General features: G+C 40.9%; 2 protein-coding genes across 3 annotated transcripts in view; one reads left to right on the top strand and one right to left on the bottom strand.

Moving 5' to 3' along the window:
* LOC115194080 (cadherin-23-like) overlaps positions 1-27,056 on the bottom strand; it is a 752,381-nt gene that overhangs the window by 137,828 nt on the left and 587,497 nt on the right. Inside the window, exon 38 of the mRNA XM_029753428.1 lies at positions 2,420-2,641. Coding sequence (XP_029609288.1) covers positions 2,420-2,641 — 222 coding nt within the window. The remainder of the gene's footprint in view (positions 1-2,419; positions 2,642-27,056) is intronic.
* vsir (V-set immunoregulatory receptor) lies at positions 789-22,943 on the top strand. 2 transcript variants are annotated; one of them, XM_029753427.1, is made up of 7 exons: positions 789-871; positions 12,531-12,932; positions 13,147-13,197; positions 14,053-14,163; positions 14,353-14,380; positions 14,802-14,986; positions 20,254-22,943. In XM_029753427.1, exons 1-7 carry the CDS (start codon positions 823-825, stop codon positions 20,289-20,291), a joined length of 864 nt encoding a protein of 287 aa, XP_029609287.1. In that variant the 5' UTR covers positions 789-822; the 3' UTR covers positions 20,292-22,943. The 2 variants fall into 2 exon arrangements, with proteins under 2 accessions (XP_029609287.1, XP_029609286.1); XM_029753426.1 differs by lacking the exon at positions 789-871 and adding an exon at positions 4,123-4,475.

Raw genomic sequence — 27,056 nt, 5'->3', positions numbered from 1 at the left:
AGGCCAGGGTGTTACATTGGGTGGGCTTTCTATGTTCCTTTCTCTATGTTTTTGTATTTCTTTGTTTTGGGCCGTGTGTGGCTCCCAATCAGGCACAGCTGAAGCTCGTTGTTGCTGATTGGGAGTCACACATAAGGAGCATGTGTTTCCTTTGGGTTTTGTGGGTAATTGTTTCTGTTAGTGTTTGCACCTGACAGGACTGTTTGGCTGTCAGTTTTCTTATTTTGTTTGTGTAGTGTTCTTTCTGTGATTAAATATTCTATGATGAACACTAACTCCGCTGCACCTTGGTCTACTCTCTCTCACGACAGCCCTGACACTAGGAGCATTCACCCACGTGCCATCTCATTGCTTTTTAGGACCATATACCCACGTGGGTGATTGAAAGATGAACTGAGGTCCACACTCCAGTCTAGTTGGTGGTGGTAATACACCTTAAAGTTGGTTGCCAACCGCCATATAAAGTCCAAAGAAGAAGAAGAAGCCTGAAGGAGGAGAGATTACCTAAAACAAACTCGGTTTACCCTTTTATCTGTAGATTAATTGTCAGAGTAGAGGACCTTTTGCATTTCAGGTAAAATAAGAACCCAATGTTGTTATTTTAAATTAGCTAGCAACAGCATGCTAGCTAGTTAAATTGCCATACATGTTTCCTTATCGACCTGTCCCCAAATTACTGTAGTTGGTTCAGAGTTCGTTTGATATTTCAACCTGCGTGTCCTGATCGCGTCTGGTGTGGGGGGCGCACGCGCACAGGCTGTCTGGTCAGCATGTTAGTCTACTATGGTGAGCGAGCGTTGCAGCTTTGCATTTTCAATAAGTATGGATTACCCATTTATTTGTCTCTGCCTGCAAATCGTCATCCTAAAAGGTAGGCTATATCCTATTGGACTATGCAAAATGTAGCAAGTGTCGCTGTCATCATTCTTTCTGCCTCCAGTTCAGTAGCCATACTTGCGAGATCAGTTGCGCATGTGGTCTCAAATAAATGAAGTAGGCTATAGCATATGTATACATGGGTGGAGAAGCACGGGACAGTTATCTTTCCAAGGAAATATACTTCCTAAATAGGCCTGTGATTAGGCTATAGTTTACTACATTGCCTATAAATAGGCCTAAATATTGATCACCCATATTTCTCCATCTGAAAATCTTCCCACTCCTAAAAGGTAGTCTATAAAAATAGCTCAAGAGAAAGTGCAAGTCAATCCTACTCTGCTCTCTTCAAACTACATCTAGCATATTGGCAGATATAGCCCATTAATAAAATATAAGGGCCATGTGAAATTCTCTGGTAATTTAACCTATTTCTTAAGTTATTTTTGCGCGTTTGATATTGCCTAAAGGGTGCAAAATTGCTGGCAAGTGAGCTACATCACATACGCCTAAAATAACATTGTGGGACTGCAGTTGAGTTTGGGACCAGTTCTTGCGGTAGTGGGTGGGAGCGAGTGTGGGATGAAGAAATCTGTCCTGTACAGACCTCTACTGTGCACCATGACAGTGAAGCATGTAACGTTAGCTGTTTATTACTGTGTCAGTGTGAAAAGCAGGGAATTAGATCAGGGAACTGACAGATCAATAACGTTACATTGACATACTGACTAATACAACTCACATGGCACTGAAGAAACATCAGAATATCACTCTTCAATCATTTTGCCAATGATTTCATTGTTTGACTCAGGTCTAGTTTGATTGAGGTGAAAATAACAGCTAATGTAAGCCAGCTTTTTGCTAGCTCTCTTTCTAATGGCACATCAACTGGTGAAAGCCTGCCAAGTTAATTTACTTCTGAAAAGTGACAAAACAAAGGCTACAAAACATGTCCAAACAAACAACTGCTTTAGATAGCGATATGAGGTGGCTATTATTACTATCTAACATATAACTAGAGGCTAGAGCTGACCTGGCTGTGGTAGCTACTCACTAGCATAGCTTATTCATTCACCTCAGTTGAGGGGATGAAACATTAGCTAACTTTACATGTCAGTTACAATACTAGCTCAGCACTGCGAATAAACACTCATTTTTTTTCTTCTTTGCCATCTACATTAGTCAACTAACGAGTAGCCAGTTTCTGTTCCTTTTACAACTCTGTGAAAGAGTGTAACGTGTACACTGAACCATGATCAACTCTCCCGTGCTGGTCCAGCAGCCTTCCAGAAGCTTCGCCTTCACACAGCCTGTCAGCCCGTCCTATGGTGTCCGGGTGGTCCTAAATCCAGTCGGATAAACACTTCAAACAGCCTAACTGACCGCTCGGAGGCATCTGCATGGTCCTAAAGCACACCGTTGCCTAGCTTTGTATCACATTCCAATGATCAAACTGGGGTGGACAAAAATGCAATTTCAGAATGTGGGGTGTACATGTGAAAGTTGCGCACCCATAGTGTAAAATATCTGTCCATATTCTTACGGTAGTTTGATTGATGCAGAAGGTGATGGCCAGGTTGCCGTGGTCGATGGTGTATCGGAGGGTGCCGTTGAGGCCCTCATCTGGGTCGATGGCGGTTACTGTGGCAATGGTGGCCCCCAAGGTGTCGGGGCCCTCGCTCAGCACTGTCACATACTCCTCCTCCGGAAACTCTGGCGTGTTGTCGTTTTCATCCACTATACGTACGTAGATGGTGGTCGATGACTGGTGAGGAAACAAAAATGGATGTAGAAAAAGCATGTTGAGGGCACATACATTACTGAGTGAAAAATAAACTCCAGCACACTAGTGATCTTGACACTCTACATGCTTGATAGATCTATATGGTCACGGGAAATATATAGATTTCCCTTTTACACATTTACCATAACATATACTGTATAACAATGTTTTGGTCTGGGTAGCTCTTCATCGAGGGCTTTAAAAAAAATGGTATACTGTTTTTCTCCATCAAATGAAATGTTATTTGTCACATACACATGTTAGCAGATGTTATTGCGGGTGTAGAAAAATGCTTGTGTTTCTAGCTCCAACAGTGCAGTAATATCTAACAATTCACATCAATACACACAATACACACAACCTAAAAGTAAAAGAATGGAATTAAGGTGCAGGGTTACGTAACTGGGTGGAAGCCGCCTAGTGATGGTTATTTAACAGTCTGATGGCCTTGAGTAATATGCACCTGATAATACGATAGGTGCGAGTTATATATTTTTCTATTGAATGTAGGGCCTACATACACTGAGTTTACTAAACATTAGGAACATCTTCCTAATATTGCGTCGCACCCCCTTTAGCCCTCAGAACAGCCTCAATTCGTCGGGGAATGGACTGTACAAGGTGTTGAAAGCATTCCACAGGGATGCTGGCCCATGTTGACTCCAATGCTTACCACGGTTGTGTCAAGTTGGCTCAATATCCTTTGGGTGTTGGACCAGTAGTTTGTCTTGCCCATTCACCTTCTGAATGGCACACATACACAATTTACATTTACATTTGTTTTTGTCATTTAGCGGACACTCTTATACAGAGTGACTTACAGTAGTGAATGCCTACATTTTCATACTTTTCTTGGTACTGTCTCAATTGTCTCGAGAATTTAAAATATTTTTTGAACATGTCTCCTCTCCTTCTAGCCTACTGCTATTTTAGCAACTCTCTCCTCTCTATCTATCCAAAAAACAAAAATGGAGACTTCAAACACTACATTTCCTGCTATTCTACACATTTTTCCATGAGGTTGAGAGAAAATGTTGCAGTTTTAAAGCTAATTTACTGCAATTCTACACCTTTTTCTATCACATGTGATAGACCCGCTGACCTCCCCTGGGGACCCGCTGACCTCCCCTGTACCTTGGTTAGATGTTTCAGTTTTGTTGTGCACAAACTGTAGGCCTATGTGTGTGGGGCTGTGGGCGTGCACAGGACTGCAGGCACAGATACAGACACATGCATACACTTCACACACACAGGAAATGAAGTAACAAAGAACAGAAGCCAAGGTCAAATAGTGAAATTATACTTTGGATTAAATAATATATATATATATATATAATAAATCAGTCAAACCATCTACTGTAAGTACAATTAGGTGTCAAAATACACTGTTTTTGGAATGGAGGAACATTCAATAGCTAAAAGAGTGTGGTTAGGGGGAGGAGCGAGACAGAGAGAGAAGGTAGGGGGAGGAGCGAGCGCGCATGGGCGGTTTTTGTTGGAGTGCATTATTTTGCCAACAGTATATCCTCCTGCAAGACATCAAGTCAAAAAAGTAGGACTACTTGTAACTTACTTTTACTAGTGACATTGTAGCATAGTGTCACATGTCAAAGATTGTTATTCCAATTCCAGTTAAAATAATTAACATATCAGCAGGGCAAAAAAAATACGTTTGAAAGAAGAACAATATTAAAAAGTAGGCTACATAGACGACAGAAGACAATAATGACGTGGGAATTATACAGCACGGAAACTTTACGGATCCATTTGCTGCTGAGGTTTCTGCTCTATTTTCACCTGGCAACCGTGGTTGGAGGTAAGCAAAGCAATCCAATCTCTCCTGTTGCTACTCTGTGTCGTTGAAACTAAATAGCCTATTCTCTTCCTTGAACTTTTACAAGATTTTGTAAATATTAAATGCTTTCAGGCAAAACCGACAGGGTTGCCAGGTCAAGCTAAAATTTCTAACCCAATGATCAGTGAAACACCGCCCAAAAGTCATTTTTTTCACAGCAAGAGAGGAGTTGCCATATTTATACAATACAATGTTTTTCCAAGTTATTGAGCCAATTAAGAAGGAATATCATAGTAACTTGCAAAGATATTAGAAGCAAAATTCAGGTTTCCTAAAAATAATGAATCATATTAAATGTTAGTTGTCACATACGCATTTTTAGCACGTTATTGGGGGTGTAGTGAAATCCTTTAGTTCCCAGTTCCAACAGTGCTGTAGTATCTAACAATTAAAAAATGATTGCAAGCTATGAAATGACCAAATAAAGGAATTTGAATATGTGGCAAGAGAAAAGATGATTCACCTTTATTAAATTTGCCAGATTATTTGTACAAGGGGGTATGGTATATGGCCAATATCAGCATTCAGGGCTCGAACCAGGTTTATAATTGTTAATAAATCCCCGTTGTGCATGTTCATAACTATAGATAAATCCGAAAGGAGAGTTTGAGTGCTGAAAGTTGGACAGGATCTTGAAATCTCTGAACAAGAAAAACTTGGATGAACATAAAAAACTAATGTTAGGCTTTATTTCTGGCAATTGTGCTGTTATTATGTGCCAAATGTTCAGACCACAAATGGCCCATTTGCAAGATTGACACATTTCAATAGGCATAGGCTACAGACTAAAATCTGGGATTATGATTGTAATTCAATTTTGCCATGGTTTGCTTAGATAAAGGCAGGTAGCCTATAGCCCCTGATAGGCCTACATCTCATGTTAAATAGTCTGCAGTAGCCTAGACAAGATGTAGGCAAGATGTAAATTGAACGATTTTTTTATATATTTTTATTTTATTTCACCTTTATTTAACCAGGTAGACCAGTTGAGAACAAGTTCTCATTTACAACTGCGACCTGGCCAAGATGAAGCAAAGCAGTGTGACACAAACAACACAGAGTTACACACGGGATAAACAAACGTACAGTCAATAACACAATAGAAAAGTCTATATACATTGTGTGCACATGTAGTAAGATTAGGGAGGTAATGTAATGAATAGGCCATAGTGGCGAAGAAATTACAGTTTAGCAATTAAACACTGGAGTGATAGATGTGCAAAAGATGAATGTGCAAGTAGAGATACTGGGGTGCAAAGGAGCAAAAAATAAATAACAATATGGGAATGAGGTAGTAGATTTAGCAGCTTGCTTAGTACAAACATTTACATTTACATGTACGTAATTTAGCAGACTAGCGACTTACAAATTGGTGCATTCACCTTATGATATCAGACAAATTAATTCAACATGAATAGTGAGGCAATTAAGAGGTAAGAACTGCTTGTGCTTCCCAAAAACCTGCTGGAATATGTTACTGAGGATGGGGTCATAATTTCAATCACTGAATTAAATATTAATAATATGTATATGACCTGAATATGTTTTGTCAACAGCCAGTGTTTATTTTTTTTAAATTTGTTTTACCTGCAGCCTAATCTGACTACTGTTGGGTCAATCTTATGCGTTCTAACAACTGAATGCCAATTGCAATAGAGCTTAGATAATTTCCAATTGGATTAACTAAACATGTCCATTAATAATTGCGTAATAACACAAGGCTACAACAACAATAAACTGAAGTTATAGGCTATTTATTAAATTGGTTTGCCAGCTCCAGGTAGGCTACACAAGTGGCACAAATTGATTTGCAATGACTCCAGTGATTTCAACATATTTATTGTATCAAATGGTAACCTACAATGGCATATACATTATAGGCTACTTGATAGCCAACAAAGGCAAATGTATTATTCTTCACATTTAGCCTAATGTCAGTTTCATTGAGGACTTTAACCCCATAAAAAGAACCGGGCGAGGGAGTTCCATAACATCCATTTCAATTTTCCACTCGGGCAGCCCCCAGACTCAAGAACTGAGCATGCATAAAGCACTTCGCTTAATACCGTAATCTTAAGCAGTCAACATTATACCACCTCTAGTACATTGTCTCCATTATTTATTGATGTGCATCAGTTCTAGCGTATTAATATGTTTTATGTAAAATTGGTTGGAAATAGGTGTCTCCAAAATGACTACAACTGGTAAAAAGTTATCAGTGCTTGCGTGCTGCTCTCGCCTCTCGCTCACATGACTCAGCCAATAGCTGTACTGCTCTATCAACACACACCCAGTGTTGCCAACTCATTTTCAGGGTAAGTTGCTTGAGGCAGGTTGATTTGTTGCTAAAAGTTGCTAAATGACGTTGTGATGTCATTGCGTGTTAACGTAAAACTGCGTCATTACGTAGAATACACAATAACATTACTCAAATTGACTGGCCATCTCGGCAAAAAATATGTTTTGACATTTGTTCAGGTACAGACTCCCACTCTTTTCTGTACTTCTGGTTGTACAATTTTGATTGAGACATGTTGATTGATGTTGTAAGTTCTGTTCAAGATCAAACATTCGTGGCTAACTCGTCGAACCCGTACTACTGCTGCTGCAGTCAGCCAACAATGATTTGCAATGTACTGAAATTGCTGCTGGCCTGCTGCTGACGTCACTCACAATGCACTTTTGCAGCCAGGCACGTGTGTTGTGACAGAGAAAATAGTTTTTGTGTCATTTAGAGGGAAAATACGTGCATTTTAGCATTTGAGTCACTTTTCAAAAGTTGCTAAAAGTTCAAAATAAATGTTTTAAAGTAGCTAAATTTGTTGCTAGGTGCTGTTTGAAAAAAAATTGCCAGGGTAGTCTGAAAAGTTGCTAAATCTAGCAACAAAACTGCTAAGTTGGCATCACTGCACACACCTCAGGCTCTCCACACAACTCACTCAGCAACAGCCTGCCTCACTGCCTTTCACGGCTGTCGAAAGGATCGGACCAAAGCGCAGCGTTTTGATAGTTCCACATTTTATTTACTCTGTGAAGCTCATGCAATACATAAAAATAACTGAATAGACAAAAAAAACGTGATGCAGAGGAGAACAAACACTACTCACAAACAATCACCCACAAAACCCAGGAAGAAAAACCCCTACTTAAATATGATCTCCAATTAGAGACAACGAGGACCAGCTGCCTCCAATTGGAGATCAACCCAAAAAACAACAAAATAGAAATAGAAAAACTAGAACTTAAACATAGAAATACAAAACATAGAAAAACACAAAACACCCCCTGTCACGCCCTGACCTACTCTACCATAGAAAATAACATCTTACTATGGTCAGGACGTGACAGTACCCCCCCCCCCCCAAAGGTGCAGACTCCAAATGCTACCAAAGAAAACATAAACAAAAACAAAAGGGAGGGTTGGGTGGGTAACTCCTATCTATGGCGGCTCAAATGCAGTCCACATAACCTTAACATCCAGCAGAGGAGGCGGCTCCGGTTTGGGGCGTAATCTCCGCTCCACCCGCTGATCCTTCTGCTTTATTACCACCTGACCGTGGATCGTCGTCGAATGAACCGGACTGCAGATCATTGCTGGAGACTCCGGGCTGCAGGCCGTTGCTGAAGACTCCGGGCTGCAGGCCGTCTCAGTAGGTTCCGGGCTGCAGGCCGTCTCAGTAGGTTCCGGACCATAGGCCGTCTCAGGCTCCGCGCCATGGATCATCACTACGAAGTCAAATTATGGCGTCAGTGATCTTCAGGTCGGACAGTTGGAGCTCTAGAAAGAGTCCCCAGTTCTCGACTAGGAATTCCGTGTTGGATGACCATTCAAAAGATTTTTCCCAGTCTGAGCCCCTTTTTATTCAGAGTTACCAGTTGTTTTGAAGTCACTGAAGTCAGATATTTCAGAGTTCCCAGTTGTTTTGAACGCGGCATTGCCCCGCTAATGAACGGACAAGTGTAGTGTTTGTAATACAGTATGGATGGGAGATTTCAAATTATGACCTTTTCATTCAAGACAGGAGAACTAGATTGTTTTAGGTGATAATAAAACATGTTTGTTTAGTTACTTTATAGCAAAACAAGCTAACTCGCAGAGCAGCTAGCTAGAAGCTAGGCCAGGTTGTTGATACCACTGTAGCTAGCAACCTTCATCTAATCATTCTCATCAAAAACAAATGTCTTTACAATAAACTTAAATGGGAGGCCACAGTCATAATATAATTGGCTTAGCAGCCAATGTGTATTATTTAACATTACTATTAAAATAGTACTTATTGGAATGGGTAATTGTTTACATGTTGCTAGCTATCCCATATAGCCATTACACAAAACCACATTTTCATCTTCTGTGGTTTGGTCACTTCCTGTTCTTCGATGGACTCCAGCTTTGGAAATCTACTTGAGGATGGTTTAACGGGCCTAGTAGCCTACACTTCTGACCTGTAGCTTGGACCCACTGTCTGGGACAGACAAGACCAGACTTGGGTTCCAAATACTAGCTTTTCTTGATTGAGCCTGCCTGTTGCAATGGAACCAATAGAAAAGTCCAGATAGTGCAAACCTTGCCCACCTGACACTCCAGGCAGGCTAAAACAAACATCCAAGCATAAAATAGTGTTTAAACCCTCCAACAATATTGAGTCAGAGCAGAGCCACAGTGTCCTTCAGCCTGCCACCACCTAGACCTTGGGACCGCCACTCCTACTCAGTCACTTCCTTAACAGGCCCAAGGACACAACACTGACTAGCTGTGACTATAGCCCCGTTTTATACCTGGTTCTAACATGCCTTGTCCACATTCTGATTGTGCCCACAGACAGGTGTAGACCAAGGTTTCTCAAACTCGGTCCTGGGGCCCCCTGGGTGCACATTTTGTTTTTTTGCCCTAGCACTACACAGCTGATTCAAATAATCAAAGTTTGATGATGAGTTGGTTATTTGAATCAAAACGTTTACCCGGGAGGGGACCCAGGACCGAGTTTGGGAACCATGGTGTAGACGATTAAAAGATGCATTGTGATCTGATTGTGATCAGATCTTCCTGAACACCTCTGGAGGTAGTCAGGTACACGTTGTGTCTGGATATCTTACAAGTCTAGACAGATATGGAAAGTGAAATCATTTAAATCATCATTATGCCTCCTTCTAAAATCATTGACAGGCGGGTCGTTTAACCAATTTGGTGCTTTTTTGAGAAGTGTAACTTAGTCCCCCAAAAAACATTTGATTTCACCTAATTTTAACATTCTGTTAACAAAACATTTTACCTTATCAAGAGGTTGAATAAAAAAATGACTATATTAAGTGCCAAATAAAATAACAGGGTTAACGAATTCATGTTAAATCAGCCCTAAATCCCCTTGTAACATGGGGAATGGAAGCTTGTTGTGTCCAACAGGAAGTGGCAATTGAATGCAAGCTTCACAAATTTGTTTTAATTGTTAAAACAGGATTGATGTTTTATGCTAGATCCTCTCACACAAAACACCAGAAATGGCCAGAAAGAGTAGATCCAGATCAGCTGCTTTTACACTATGATTTGAATATTACATGTTCAGTGTTTCTCTTGAATTTTTGTATGTATATATTTTTTAAAGGAATACTTTCCCCATAGTTCAGTTCACATAACATGGTTGACCTTAAAATGAGGGACAGACATAAATGAATCACTACTCACATGAAAAATATGATAATCTTATACTTATTGGTCTATTAACTCATTTACTGCATGGTGATGTCACCATGGAAGGCCAAAACTCCCTCCCACCAAAACAGGCTGAAATTTCATAAAGCCTTTTCAAACAGCTCTTACACTAAATGGGAATTCTCATAATTCAAACTCAGTGCGGAAATCTAATGAGTATACAAAGCATTAGGAACAAATTCCAAATACTGAGTTGCACCCCTTTTATCCACAGAACAGCCTCAATTCGTCGGGGCATGGACTCTACAAGATGTCGTCCCTCCCACACGCGCATGTGTTTGCGACTCTCTCTGTCTGTCCATCTGTCTGTCTCTCTCATCTAACAACTATTAACTATCTGGAGAAAATTTGTATAGACAGCAGACTAGAACAATCTCTGTCTGTACTTTTTAACCAGCAAACGAATACCCAGAATACAGGAAATGAAACAAGCTGACCTATAATATGCAAAAGCAGAATGTATCATAACAAGCCTCAGTGTGCAGTTTAAAGGGTTGTTTTTGTACTTGTAACTATAGTACTTTGTACAGTGCATTCGGAAAGTATTCAGATCCCTTGACTTTTTCCACATTTTGTTAGGTTACAGCCTTATTCTAAAATTGACTAAATTGTTTTTTTCCCCTCATAAATCTAAACACAATACCCATAATGACAAAGCAAAAATGTATTAAAAAAAACTACTGAAATATCACATTTACATAAGTATTCAGATTCTTTACTCAGTACTTTGTTGAAGGACCTTTGGCAGCGATTATAGCCTAGAGTTTTCTTGGGTATGACACTACAAGCTTGGCACACCTGTATTTGGGGAGTTTCTCTGATTCTTCACTGCAGATCATCTCAAGCTCTGTCAAGTTGGATGGGGAGTGTTGCTGCAAAGCTATTTTCAGGTCTTTCCAGCAATGTTCGATCAGGTTCAAGTCCGGGCTCTGGCTGGGCCACTCAAGGACATTCAGAGACTTGTCCTGCACTACTCCTATGCTGCACTACTCCTACTCCCACGGTTATGTGCTTAGGGTCGTTGTCCTGTTTGAAGGTGAACCTTTGCCCCAGTCTGAGGTCCTTAGTGCTCTGGAGCAGGTTTTCATCAAGGATCTCTCTGTACTTTGCTCCGTTCATCTTTGCCTCAATCCTGACTAGTCTCCCAGTCCCTGCCACTGCAAAAGATCCCCACATCCCCACAGCTGCCACCACCATGCTTCACCATAGGGATGGTACCAGGTTTCCTGCAGGCGTGACACTTGGCATTCAGGCCAAAGAGCTCAATATTGGTTTCATTAGACCAGAGAATCTTGTTCCTCATGGTCTGATAATCTTTAGGCGCCTTTTGGCAAACTCCAAGCAGGCTGTCATGTGCCTTTTACTGAGGAGTTGCTTCTGTCTGGCCACTACCATAAAGGCCTGATTGATGGAGAGCTGCAGAGATGGTTGTCCTTCTGGAAGGTTCTCCCATCTTCACAGAGGAACTCTAGAGCTCTGTCAGAGTGACCATCAGGTTTTTAGTCACCTCCCTGACCAAGGCCCTTCTTCCCCGATTGCTAAGTTTGGCCAGGCAGCCAGCTTTAGGAAGAATCTTGGTGGTTCCAAACTTCTTCCTTTTAATGAAGGAGGCCACTGTGTTCTTGGGGACATTCAATGCTGCAGAAATGTTTGGGTACCCTTCCCCAGATCTGTGCCTCGAAACAATCCTGTCTCGGAGCTCTACGGACAATTCCTTGGATCTCATGGCTTGGTTTTTGCTCTGACATGCACTGTCAACTGTGAGACCTTATATAGACAGGTCTGTGCCTTTCCAAACCATATCCAATCAATTGAATTTACCACAGGTAGACTCCAATCAAGTTGTAGAAACATCTTAAGGATGACCAATGGAAACAGGATGCACCTGAGCTCAATTTTGAGTCTCACAGCAAAGGGTCTGAATACTTATGTAAATAAGGTATTTCAGTTTGAATGATAATTTTTTGTTGTTGCAAAAATCTGTTTTAGCTTTGTCATTATGGGGTATTGCGTGTAAATTGCTGAGGAAATAAAGCTGTAATGTAACAAAATGTGGAAAAAGTCAAGGATACTTTCTGAAGACACTGTTTCTTCCTGAAACAACTTCTATGATGATGTGACTACCCTTACCAAATGGGACGAAACAGGGAGGGACGTACCTGATATAGTCCAATGAAAAACATTTAGTTGCAAAAAAAAACATTTTTCACTAATGAATACACTCCAGTTCTTTGCTTAGCCAACTAGTGCCTAATTTGTCAGTTGACAAGTGCTCCCACCAATAAGTGTCCACTCTGTCTCCTCTGCAGCCAATGGAGACGTGGCCCATCCTCACACCCGCCTGACTGTCACCGCCCCCCACCTTTCCTACATGTGCGAGGAGGGTGCCAACGTCACCCTGCTCTGTGCCCAGAGAGGTGCCAAACTGCACCCCTTGGACCACCTGCATCAAAGCTGGCTCTTCACCCCCCACTCAGCTGAGCATTGCCATGACAAGGTGCACCCCCGTGACCACAATCACCAGGGCAACCATTCCCGTGCGGCGCTTCCTTGGGGGGTACAGTACGGGGCAAGCGAAGAGTCTTTCTGGGTGCAACTGCAGCTTGTCAACAAATCTGACCAAGGGCGTTACTGCTGCCTCTCCCTGGATATAAACAATGGCAAGGTGGTGCAGAGGACGCATAGCCACGTCTTTCTCACTATCACACCTTGTAAGGCCATACTTGTGTGCGTGTGTGTATGTGTGTGAGAGAGCGTGAGAGTGAGAAAATGTGTGTTTTGAGTTTTTGTGTGTGTTTGAATTCACATGTCCGTCAATTGTTTAATATTTGTGTGTGTCCACGGTGCAACTATGAGTCAATTTCCATTCTTATCATGACATTTAAAATGCTAAACTGTCTTGTATGTCGCCTCATCTCTCTGTAGGGAAAAGAGACGATGCGAAATGCATTCTATTGGACATCAAGCCACCAGAAGGTATACTTTATTCACATGGACAATTGTACCTGCCTCTAGCACAGGGATGGGCACAGGAGTGGGCGCCGGAGTGGTGTCACACATTTTCTTGGGCGCCGGAGTGGTGTCACACTTTTTCCCCATCCCTAGCAAACACAGCTGATTAAACTAATTGCATTCTAAACTGAAGGTCATGATTAGTTGATTATTGGAGTCACCTGCCCATACGAAAAAAGACTATATAGTGTGTATATATAAGTAATTAAGTAACTTGTGCTGGAAGGAATGGCTCAAAGGGCAGGAGCCCATCTCCTGTTTCAGTTGCGCGAGGCAGCTTGATGGACAAGTACACCCTATGGACAGGACGCTAGTCTATTGCATGGCCTTGCCCCCAATCCATCTCCTTAACGCTGAGTGCCAAGATCAAGTCCCATTTTTATAGTATTTGGTATGACTCGGCCAGGGATTGGACTCACAACCTTCCAATCTCAGCGCAGACACTAACCACAAGGCCAATGAGTTGGTATAAATACTATAGTTTTCACTGTAGTATTTTTGCTGACTAAAGATGGACGAGTAGGTATAAAGGGACCAATCAGCATCCTCTCAGAAACAATGGGTGGGTTTAGGACAAAATCAGACATGTGTGTTGAATTAGGCTGTCCTCTGGTTGGTTGAAAGAGATCCAACCACAGACCAGTTAGTTTTAAATAATGCCCCTCATTACAGGCTCAAACTGTTTCAATGAGGAGGAAGTTTAGACTGATATAGAAAGGAAATAGAATGGTGGACACAGCGATCAGGCTGGTTCCATCAGGCTAAGTAAAATGCTCTTTGAGGTTAATTTTTCCCCTGGTCTCTTTACGGTATCCTCAGGGTCAGTGACTGCAGGCCTGGCCACAGCTGCATGCATCATGGCTATTCTCTCTTTGCCCCTCATCCTGGTGTTAGTGTACAAGCAACGGCAATCTGCCCAGTCCAGCCGACGTGAGTAACAAAGACATACATGCACGTGTGCAACAGACACACACACACACACACAGTTTCAGCTCTACACTTTGTCTTAAACTCATTTCCTCTACACTTGCAAGTATGACGTTAGGGAATAAACATGCATAGATTTAGCACGCTGCTTTGTTGTCTGATAATGGGCCATTTCCCTTTCCCCCCTCTCAGGTGCACACGAGCTGGTGAGAATGGACAGGTGAGTTGAGTTTCACACAGCCCAGACGCCAGCTATGGCTTCCCTCTGAAATTAGGCTAACACTAACCACATACACACTTCCATAACCCTGTTGATAACACAGATACAAAAGTGTTAATCACACTGTTATGTACAGTATGTATGTATTCATATACAGTCAACTCTTGATATAAGTATGCAATGTCTTGAGAACTTGTAAATGTGCACTCACCGACTCATAAAACTGGAGGAATGTAAAAATAATGTACTTGAGTTGGGACTGATGAAGTGTACTGCACAGAGGGAGTTTACACTTAATCCAATATGTATAAGAAGTTATCTGTATCGGATAGCAGTTGTGTACTATACAATACTGTATATGTTTTCTGTATACATCTATCTGGTAGTTTCTTTCCTCTCCCCTGTGTGTGTCTCTCCTCAGTGAGGCTGCGGGCCATGAGAATCCAGTGTTTCTGGGGGGCTCACCTCCGAGCCAGGCTAAGACCAGGACTGTGTCTCAAATCATGACCAGGCAGTCCTCAGAGACAGGCCGACACCTGCTTCTGTCCGACCCTGTCACCCCCCTATCTCCTCCCGCACACGGAGTCGTTTTCTTCCCAGAACAGGGTAAGACGCATACACACAGGATATAACACACATACACGCACAAATGCATGAATGCTCATGCACACACACATGCAGACACACGCCAAAAATCTTTATTTTTTTATCGCTTTGGTACTATTTTCACAAGTAACACCTGTAACGTAGCCAGTCTTGCGTTCAAAAACTTTTGTTGTACAGTACATTAATTTTGTTTGTAGACTTCTTTCAACACATCCTTTGATCCAAAATATAATATTGCTGTGAAACATAATGAGTAAATTGGTTTAATCACAAACACAACATAATGTTAGCTTCTCAATTGTGTTATTTTAACAATAAATTAATCCAATAACAAAATAATTAAGACACGTTTGAATGTAGTATGCTACAGTTCTGTAAATTACAATGTTTACACTGTTTTCACATTAGGCAATACACTTGCATTACCCATAAATTTGACTGAACATCATTTCCATAATTTCTGTCCCATGTGTCATCATTTAAGACATCTTTCAAATGAAAGAATGAAAGAAACAATGTTTAGCAGGCACTACTAGTTTGCATCAAGCCCATCTTGAGTATTTGGTAATATGTTCTCATCGAAACCGCAGTAAATATCCACATTGTTCATGCACCTGGCGAAAAACTTTTTGGCATGGCGAATCCAAGCATGACATACAGTACCAGTCAAATGCTTGGACACACCTCATGAAGCTGGTTAAGAGAATGCCAAGAGTGTGCGAAGCTGTCAAACAAGGCAAAGGGTGGCTACTTTGAAGAACCTCAAATATAACATATTTTGATTTGTTTAACACTTTGTTGGTTACTACATGATTCCATATGTGTTATTTCATAGTTTTGATGTCTTCACTATTATTCAAAACCGTGACGACAGAGGTGCAACATGCACTAACTCAAAATAATCTCCCACAAACAAAGGTGGGAAAAACAACTACTTAAATATGATCCCCAATTAGAGACAACGATGACCAGCTGCCTCTAATTGGGAATTATCCCCAAAAAAAACAGAAAAACAGAAACTAGAACCAAACAACATAGAAAAATAAAACTAGAATAAACCCCCCCCAGTCACGCCCTGACCTAATCTACCATAGAAAATAAGAGCTCTCTATGGTCAGGACGTGACAACAATGTAGAAAACAGTAAAAATATAGAAAAACCCTGGAATGAATAGGTGTGTCCAAACTTTTGACTGGTACTGTAGGTCTGTATTGAAATCATTGCATGCTTTATCCATGGCCTGAAGGAGGGTGGTACGCTCATGTGGATGGCAATCATACATTTTCTTCCTGTATTGTAATTGTGTATTGTACTTATGTATTGTAGTGGTCATGTACGTGGCTCAGTTCACAAGAGCGTGTCACTAGCAACACTAGAGTTGTGGGTTTGATTCCCACTGGGGTCCCACACCAAAATGTGTGGACTGTTGTCACTTTGGATAAAATTGTCTGCTACTTAAATGGAAAATATATTACCATATTACAGTACTGTATTGCAGCATTTTGCTGCACCTGCTGTAACATCTGCTAATCTGTGTACGCAACCAATACACTTTGATTTTTATATACAGTACATCTCTGATCTTGTCAATATTTTTAAGCCTTGAGAAAATTGAGACATCGATTGTATATGTGTGCCATTCAGAGGGTGAATTGGTAAGACAAAAGATTTTTGTGCCTTTGAACAGGATATGGTAGTAGGTGCCAGGTGCACCGATTTGTGTCAAGAACTGCAACACCGCTGGTTTTTTCACACTCAACAGTTTCCTGTGTGTATCAACAATGGTCCACCACCCAAAGGACATCCAGCCAACATGACACAACTGTGTGAAGCATTGGTGTCAACATCAACCAGCATCCCTGTGGATGATATCTAAAGTAATGTGAGCATTGCCTTGTGAACATTTACTTTAGATGAAGATGTATTGCAATATGAAACATGTATTTCTAGATGGAACACTTATTAACTTTGGTGAAAAAGTGACTATGATTTTGTGTGTTGTGCTTAGAGTTTTGAAACAAGAGTTTACCCACCTACTTGTGAAAATTGCACCAAAAGCGCCCCCAAAAAATGTAAATGCACAAATGGCCACCTTCCACACGCATGCAAGTACATACACATAGATGTTGCCACAGAAAAGCAGACAGCCACATATTGATATTGCACAAGAGTTGACTGCTGTCATTTTAATTTCCACACAAACGCAACCAAAGTCTGACGTAATATAAGCTTACCATTGCTTTACACGCCTGTCACAGCACAGAGCATGAAACATCCAGCATATGAAGGCAGTCTTGGCTAAAACACACACACAGCTGGCTTTAGTGTGACGTGACTAAGGAAACTGGTATGCACCAAAAGTCGGATCCAGTTTCACTCCCCATTCCCACTCCCCACTGAATAGAGCAGGGCTGCACCACAACACTTACCTCCTCTGGCTCCTCCCCCTCTCACCCTCTTAATGTCCAGACCTGGGTTAAAATACTATTCAAAATCTTTCAAATATTTTAAGTGTTTGCTATAGCCTACTTGGAGTCCCAGATGAACAGCATTCACAGTTTTGCAACTATTCTTCTGGTTCAATTGAGCCAGGCAAGTTCAATCATGCCCAGCTTAAGTATTTGAAATTACTTCTAATAGTATTTGAACCCAGGTCTGCTACTGTCATTTATCACTCAGATCAGCTTCACTTTCACACCTGACAGACAATAATTTGACCCCTCTGCCCTATCCTACCCCAAAGATACACACAGTAGCACAGCCCTAAATACTTTCTACATAGGAAATAGGGTGCAATTTCAGACAGCCACTCTCCATCTTCATAGGCTAGAACATGAGCTCCTTTGATCAACATATTTTTTTATCTTTATTCCTGGGGAACATGTACAGACATTCACGGCATTCCGAGGTGGATTGCCAGGTTTCCTGGTAGCCAAGTCTTGGTGGAACAGAGAGAGGAGAGAGGGCCTGTCTTAGGCCACTAAGCCTGTCTTAGATATAAAGGCTTGATCCACAGCTGATTCTCTAACGCACACACACACAGGCTCACTTCATGTTTTCTGCTTAAAAATAATAGCCCACACTGACCTTCAACTCAGTGGAATTTTAGCATCAATATCCGCTTTCTTTTTCAGTATTTCACAACACTGGTCTAGAACCTCTTTCTGGTTCTGCTTTTGACTGACACATCTTATTCATCTTATTCTATGAAATGCAGACTGTCTGTAGAATTGCTTGTGTCTTGTACAGAATGTGCAGTATTCTTTATCTATTTTGGGGGACTGTGTTGGCAAAGTACTGAGAAAGTATTGAAACATTTATGTACAAAGACTTTGTTTCCTCATCAGTTACAAATGTTCCCTAAGCAAACCAATATTACAACAGACCGACTTACAGTATCTGATGCAGTAACTAACTTCCCTCTCTTGGTGTGTGTGTACAGTGAGCTCCAAAAGTATTGGGACAGTGACACATTTCTTTGTTGTTTTGGCTCTGTACTCTAGCACTTTGAATTTGAAATGATACAATGACTGAGGTTAAAGTGCAGACTGTCAGCTTTAATGTGAGGATATTTTCATCCATACAACTGTTTAGAAATTACAGCACTTTTTGTACATAGTCCCCCCATTTTAGGGGACCAAAAAGTATTGGGACAAATTCACTTTTGTATATTAAAGTACCGTAATTTCCGGACTATTAAGCGCACCTGAATATAAGCCGCACCCACTGAATTTAAAAATATATATTATTTTGAACATAAATAAGCCGCACATGTCTATAAGCCGCTGGTGCCTACCGGTACATTGAAACAAATTAACTTTACCGAAACACGGATTGTAACAAAAATAAATAGGCTTTAACGAAGCACGGCCTGTAACAAAAATAAATAGGCTTTAACAAAACACGGCTTGTAACAAAAATAAATAGGCTTTAACGAAACACAGCTTGTAACAAAAATAAATAGGCTTTAACGAAACACAGCTTGTAACAAAAAATAAAACATTTGCAGTAAACAGTAGCCTACCAAGAAAGTCATTGGTCACTATCTTCCTCCTCCGGTGCACTGAAACCACTGAAGTCATCTCCTTCGGTGTCGGAGTTGAATAGCCTCAGAATTGCTTCATCCGATATTGGATCATTTTCATTGTCGCTCTTGTCACTTTCATCCGGAGGCAAATCCCCCGCTGAGCCCTCTTCAACACGCAGCAGTCCATCCTTTCGAAACCCGTTGATGAGAGTGGATTTTTTGACAATGCTCCACGCTGTCAGGACCCACAAATTTGAAAGCGGGAAAAATCCATATATTAGCCGCGTCATTGTTTAAGCCGCAAAGTTCAAAGCGTGGGAAAAAAGTTGCGGCTTATAGTCCGGAATTTACGGTAGTCAAACGTTTAGTATTTGGTGCCATAGTTCTAGCACGCAATGATCACATCAAGCCAAGCCTAGTCGCCTAACATCAGTGCCGACCTCACTAATGCTCTTGTAGGTGAATGGAAGCAAATCCCCGCAGCAATGTTCCAACCATCTAGTGGAAAGCCTTCCCACGAGAGTGGAGGCTTTTATAGCAGCAAAGGGGGACCAAACTCCATATTAATGCCCATGATTTTGGAATTAGATGTTCGACAAGCAGGTGTCCACATACCTTTGGTCATGTAGTGTATCATACTACACCCAAAAATGCCCATGTTATTGTAATGGTGAGAGGTTAGCATGTCTTGGGGGTATGATATTTGTACATCTGTAACTTACTCACTCATCATTATTCATTCATTCAGGACTATACGTAAGCATGGTAGAATCCACATTAATGTAGACATGTTTAGAAATATTATATTCTTATTTACAATAAAAGTGACTCCAAAATGACACTACATTATTTACCATTCATTTCTATTGGGCACAAAATAATCTGAAACTCAACCAAAACAACACCAAATGCATCCAACAAGTGTGTAGAGTCACAAGATAGATGAATTCATTGCGTGCTAGGAAAACTAAACGTTTGACTACTTACACAAGTCAATTTGTCCCAATACTTTTGGTCCCTTAAAATGGTGGGACTCTGTACAAAAAGTGTTGTAATTTCTAAACGGTTTACCCGATATGGGTGAAAATGCCCTCAAATTAAAGCTGTCAGTCTGTACTTTAACCTCATAGTCAATGTATCATTTCAAATCTAAAGTGCTGGAGTACAGAGCCAAAAGAACAAAACATTTGTCACTGTCCCAATACTTTTGGAGCTCACTGTATGCGTGTGTCTTTTCTAGAGCCCATCCCAGAGTCTCCTGATTTCCTGCAAGTGTAGAGAGAAGCAGTCAATGGCTCCCTAACCCAGAAACTCCTTGTGGTTAGTTATTCGTCTTCACTCTGCCTTGTTACCCTGAAGCCTGTCTCACAACCTTCTGTGCTGGGAGAGCTCTCTCTCTGTGTACCACATCATGGATGGATGGGGGAGGGAAGGAGGGGACAGTTTCTGCTAAAATAAATGTTCCACCTGCAACAACAACTGGAGGAGGCCAAAGGGGTCTGACCACTGACAACAGCTCTAGGACCAGCAGGTGCTCCTGATCTGATGTCCCAGGACTGTACTGAGGAGGGTGGGGGGAGCGTGGGTGCAGGGTGGGCTGTAGAGGATACAAAGCAGCTCCCGTGGACTCTTGATGACATGCTCCTCACCATTTCCCTCACAATTTTCTCCAAAGAGATTTCCCCCATATAGGGCCCGTTCCCCGGACACAGATTAAGCATCAATCTAGACAGAAAACAGTTTAAATTTTGTTTAGACATTTGTTTTCCCCTAATATTCGTCAAACCTATTTTTCAGTGGCAATTGACGAGACTGACAAACCAGAAAAAACGAACTGAACAAAAGTGATTTTTCATTTCAGTTGACTAAAATGAGACACGACAACATTATCTCTGTGATTAAAATCTGAGTCTTTAGTGGACAGGACAATAGTTTTTGAACGAATCTAGCACTTTTCAGTGATAAACACAATTAATATTAGCAGGACAGATGCAGTTATTTTCAGCAGTGGGAAGGATGCACCACACCCTGCACACACAGCCTACATCAGCTGGTGAGCTGGGGGGGAGCAAGCAATGAGTGTGGACAGGCTTCACTCCAGCTCCGTCTCATACACATTGCGCAGGCAACTCTTCTTTATTTCCCGTAGCTAACCAGTCACCACCAGCCTTCTAGTCAGCTACCCTTTGCCTGGTTAAGAAACACAAGCTGCTTTACAAAATGTAAAACAATAACAGCATTGAGTTTAATAGTAAAACTACAGTCTAGCTATGTTCTTCTCTTCCTTGAGTAGAGAAAAGTAGGCTGGTTTTTAATTTGTAGTCTCGCGCAACCCTCCCACCTTCCCCACTGCCTTTCATAGGCAGGTTCTGTAGCCGTCTCCCTCTTTTCCTCAGAGAAAATGCTTGATGCTAGCCCTTACTGTTCAAAAGATATGACGCGGCTCTATGTTGTTTCTTTTTATTGTGCATTGGCGGGCTGCATTTTATATTCATAAAGCATATTGTGGGCCTTCCTAAAAGTAGGCTACTTGCGGACCAGACCGTTAACCATTTGTTTAGACTACACCTTGTTCAGTCATGTTACCTCAAACTGGGGCGTGTTCAGCAGGATGCAACTTTTTGGAATGTTCAGATAGAAATATGCTATGTAGAACAAACATGCCTCTGACGTTTTGCTATTGACTAAAATGCCCCATTGTTTTCTTCATTTTGACAATAACTAGACTAAATCATTATTCAAATGATTTTTTTTACTAAGACGTAATATTTTTGTCAAAATTACTAAGACTAAATCTTAAAAAGAGGGACAAAATTAAATGGAGATTCTCCATTAAAAGTGCTTCTTAGTCCAATACCATTAGCTTTATCTGTGTCCTGGAAACTGGCCCATAGTGTTCTATTTATTTCTATGATGTTTCCCTCTTCCTATGGCTCTGATATGCATATTCAGCACATTTGCTTGTGCCAAAGTGATCAGGGTAGTAAGAGGTACCCATGGGCTGACAGTAGTTTTTTAAGGCCGTTCCCAACCAGCCTTAAACAATTGTTTCTAAAAATGTGTTTCTCTGAGCTGTTCTAACAAGACCAAAGCCCCAACTTTTATTTATCTAAACTTCCCATTTTAGTGTTGTTCCTCTTTCCCCTTTTATATATTTCACTACCTAAATTACTGTGTTTTTGTAACCCCCCCTCTATCCCTTCCCTTTCCTCACTCTCATTCCTTCCCATACTCTTCCCTGCACTTAACAATGTCCAAATATTCAACCAGTACTAGAAACTGTCAACAAAATATTAGAGATATATTGCTATGCTGGATGGTCTGTTTTTGAAGAGAATTGTCAATTTTGGCTCTACTGTAGTGGATGGATCTAGTAACCCAAATCAACCAGCCCAATGCCTTCACTGCCAAGATGATCAACATGTCTTATTACATGGTGTTGTTGTGTTTACTGTTTTGTGATATCCTTTGGCATATTTTGTGCTTATACTTGATTTTTTGTTATCTTTATTTTTAGCTATCTGTATGTATACGTAAGTGAATTGAAAACTTGTTGACCAAAGCACAATCAGACAGAGAAGGACAGTGAAAGCATGTGTGAAGTCGACTAAACTGGCATTTCAGACATGATGTTTAGATTGTGTCTACGGTAGTGATAGCCACTGGTGGCTATCAAATACTACTGTAGATATTAGATAAGGGGTGTTCTGTGTGTGTGTGTGTGTGTGTGTGTGTGTGTGTGTGTGTGTGTGTGTGTGTGTGTGTGTGTGTGTGTGTGTGTGTGTGTGTGTGTGTGTGTGTGTGTGTGTGTAATAGCCAAACAGCTGCAGCTTTGGCAACACCATGTGAAATAAAGCCTTTCCCAAAAAGTTTATGAAATAAAACGCTGATGTAATTTTTTTCTATAATAAATCGGCGCTCTTAAACCTTTCTTTTTGTGTTTTCAGTCATTTATATCACTGTATCATGGTATTATAGTAATTTATATCACTATATCACATATACACTCACTGGCAGGTTTCCCAATGCTACAAGGACATGTTGTTCTAGTAGGCCAAGGAGGGACCTATTATATATGGGTGATTTTACAGAATAGGTGTGTCGTGTCTGGACTATCATTAAATGTGAAGACTTATTTATATGAAATCAGTTCTCTAGGTCTAATTATTATGTGATTAAACTAATCATGTAAACATTAATTAACTAGGAAGTCGGGGCACCACGGAAAATGTTGAGATTACAAAGTTGTAATTTTCCGAATTTATCTCATCAGATATTTTAATATCTGATCAATTTGTCTTCTATTAATGAATTATTAATTGCCTCATTAGTTCTCATTTCTGGAAGTTGCAAACCCTTGAATATTTGCATTAACCCTAGCCAAAATCATGAATCAGCGATATAAAAATTGCCTTAATTATTTATTTACTAACTAACTAAATAATCACACAGAAGTACATAGCAAACAAACAGTAGATATTGGTTACTAGCAATGATAGAAAAGTCCCTAGTGTGCTAAGCCGATATGACGGCTTGGTAGACAAAGGAAAGGGGTGGGGACTGAGAAAGAGCAGGAAAGTGTCACGAATCCCACCGAAGGTGGCTCCCCTGCCTGCTCGGGCGGCGCTCGGCGGTCGTCGTCGCCGGCCTACTAGCCGCCGCTGATCCCTTTTTCCTTTTCGTTTGGTATGTCTTATTGTTTGCACCTGTTCCTTATTTGTGTCTCTTGATTTATGGTTAGTTAAGCCTGTTTAGCCCGCCCAGGTTTGTGCTATATTGGATGGGCTGGCGATCTGTATGTGTTGTTTTATATGGGTACTGTGGACCCGTTGTATTTGGGCACTTCGCTATTCACGCCGGTTGTGTTGGCGTCGACCGTTTTTCATATTTAAGGAATAAACACATTTTTCCTTACCTCTGCTCTCTGCGCCTGACTCCTACCACCACACCTAGCAATCGTTGACAGAAAGACAGAATGGATCCACTACACACAGTGGATAATTATAATCATTGAAATGCTAATCCTTTGCAATTATTCTCGAATGAGCGGCCGTTCATGTGCAATGTATATATTTACGCCCGTATGTCGTTGTTGTCTTCTCTGCTGGAATCCACTCGACCATCGTGTAGAGTTCATCAGAGTCTCTGGTTAACTTTCCCAGAGTCACAATGTCTTTCGTGGTTGTAGTTGGTTAGAATGGATAATTCAGAGTACCATTCGTAAATGTTCTCATAGATAGATGCTTCGGCGGTTGTCGGTATTCTCGTTCTAGACTTAGGTAATTTCTAGCTGCAGACTAGAAATTATACGTCTGAGATTTGCTCCTATTCTGTAGTGATCAATAGTCTCAGAGTTTAACCATTTCCAGCTGTGTAGCCAAAACTACAGCTGTATGGTCTCCGATGGCCTATAGAATTGTAGCCATTCCAAAGTGGGTACTCTGTCCCGTCATTCTCTATCTTTTTAATCATTCATGATGTCCGGTTTACCGTGGGTCTCTTTGGCATGAAATGTACATTTTGTCACTGGTGGTTTTATACTTTGGAGTAGAAAAGGGCAGTTCCATGGCGCCGAAGTCATGTCTATGCTCACGTGGGCGTGGCCATTGATATGCTTAACTTTATATGAAAACCCATACTCCCATTTAGAAGGTTAATATCACATTACATCTTTTCACAAATAGTTTCATGTTTAATCACATGCGTTTCACAATATTTAGATGTAAACCTGACAGCTGGGAGATGTACATACACTTGAAGAGATACAGTTATGTGTGTTTCCTGTCCTTCATGAGAGCACCAAATGAAACACTCATCATAACAGTCCCTTAAGTGTCATCGGACCATTCCCACATTCTCAAAAGTAGAAATATTGTTTAGTTCTCCCATTTTGGGGATTAGGAGTTTTGAACTAAGAGAAGCGTTTTGTTCTGGTTGACTCTCTCAATACTGCATGGCAGTTTCTACCAGGTATTTATGACCTGTTGTAAAGTCATACAACTGTGGAGAGAGAGGCAGGGGGGCTATGATCCTCCCCCCAGGGCACATCATGACAGTTGTAAATTGCTGTCCCACCCCCCAAAAAAACTATTTAAAAAACCAGTTAAGTCTCCAAACTTAGGACATTTTATTAACATCATATGTTCTAATTCAATCCAAGGCAATAACAAACACATTGTTAAATTAATATAGTATAAAGCCATTGTTTATACAGCCATTTCTATTGAGGGGGCTGTCCCAAACCCTGCCTCCTAAACTTTCTGTTTGAAAATAAAGAAATTTAGGATTTATGTAATTTGTTTAACACTATTACTTCAATGGAACATCTTGATTTGTTCTATTATTGCATTGAAAGATAGTGATCTAATTATATGTTTTGTCTATTTTAAACATCTTTCTCTGAAAAATGCTGTCCCCCCATGCTTTAAAATAATAAGCCACAACCCTACAAATACCACAAGGTGATTTGATTGCATCCCCCTCCACTATGGCCACACGGTGAGTAGTCTGTCTGCAAACATTTAGGAGAAATGTTTTATTGTATTAATGTTTTTTTAAAGAGGTGTTCTTGCCAACTTTAGGAACACCTTCCTAATATTAAGTTGCCCTCAGAACAGCCTCAACTCGTCGTACATGGACTCTACAAGGTGTAGAAAACATTCCACATTGATGCTGGCCAATTTTGACGCCAATGCTTCCCACAGGTGTCAAGTTGGCTGGATGTCCTTTGGGTGGTGGACCACTCTTGATACACACGGGAAACTGTTGAGCGTGAAAACCCAGCAGCGTTGCAGTTCTTGACACAAACCGGTGCGCCTGAGACCTACTGCCCCATTCAAAGGCTCTTAAATATTTAGTTTTGCCCATTCACCCTCTGAATGGCACTCACACAATACATGTCTCAATTGTCTTAAGGCTTGAAAATCCTTCTTTAACCTGTCTCCTCCCCTTCATCTACACTAACTGGAGTGGATTTAACAAGTGACATCAATAAGGGATCATAGCTTTCACCCAGATTCACTTGATCAGTCTATCATGGAAAGAGCAGGTGTGGTTAATGTTTTGCATACTCAATGTACTGTATATAGAAATATTTTGGGGCTAAAACATGTTTTCTGGGATGTACATACAGAATGTCCAAATGAAAGATAGCCAGCATATATTATGGGGATTCTGTAAATTCCAAACTGAAATGGTCACAACCAAAACAATTGACACCATAGAGAGATATGTTTATATACAATACCAGTCAAAAGTTTGGACACACCTACTCATTCCAGGGGTTTTCTTTATTTTACTATTTTCTACATTGTAGAATAATAGTGAAGACATCAAAACTATGAAATAACACATATGGAATCATGTAGTAACCCAAAAAGTGTTAAACAAATCAAAATATCTATATTTGAGATTCTTCAATGTAGCCAACCATTGCCTTGATGACAGCTTTGCACACTTTTGGCATTCTCTCAACCAGCTTCACATGGAATGCTTTTCCAACAGTCTTGAAGTAGTTCCCACATATGCTGAGCACTTGGATGCTTTTCTTTCACTCTGCGGTCCATCTCAACTGGGTTGAGGTCAGGGGATTGTGGAGGCCAGGTCATCTGATACAGCACTCCATCACTCTTCTTCTTGGTCAAATAGCCCTTACACAGCCAGTAGGTGTGTTTTGGATGATTGTCCTGTTGAAAAACAAAATGATAGTCCCACAAAGCGCAAACCAGATGGGATGGTGTATCGCTGCAGAATGCTGTGGTAGCCATGCTGGTTAAGTGTGCCTTGAGTTCTAAATAAATCACTGACAGTGTCACCAGCAAAGCACCCCCACACAATCCCACCTCCTCCTCCATGCTTCACGGTGAGAACCACACATGCGGAGATCATCCGTTCACCTACTCTGTGTCTCACAAAGACACGGCGGTTGGAACCAAAAATCTAAAATTTGGACTCAGACCAAAGGATAGATTTCCACCGGTCTAATGTCCATTTCTTGTACTTCTTGGCTCAAGCAAGTCTCTTCTTCTTATTGGTGTCCTTTAG

This window comes from Salmo trutta, chromosome 5, assembly GCF_901001165.1.
Source record: "Salmo trutta chromosome 5, fSalTru1.1, whole genome shotgun sequence".
NCBI lineage: Eukaryota > Metazoa > Chordata > Actinopteri > Salmoniformes > Salmonidae > Salmo > Salmo trutta.
This window is presented reverse-complemented; position numbering and strand designations above follow the sequence as displayed.

Excerpts from the sequence above, each read along its gene's own strand:
- vsir (XM_029753426.1), top strand. The coding sequence starts at position 4,385 with ATGACGTGGGAATTATACAGCACGGAAACTTTACGGATCCATTTGCTG. Across the intron at positions 4,476-12,530 it reads CCTGGCAACCGTGGTTGGAG|CCAATGGAGACGTGGCCCAT; the intron begins GTAAGCAAAGCA and ends TCTCCTCTGCAG. Across the intron at positions 14,381-14,801 it reads GAGCTGGTGAGAATGGACAG|TGAGGCTGCGGGCCATGAGA; the intron begins GTGAGTTGAGTT and ends GTCTCTCCTCAG.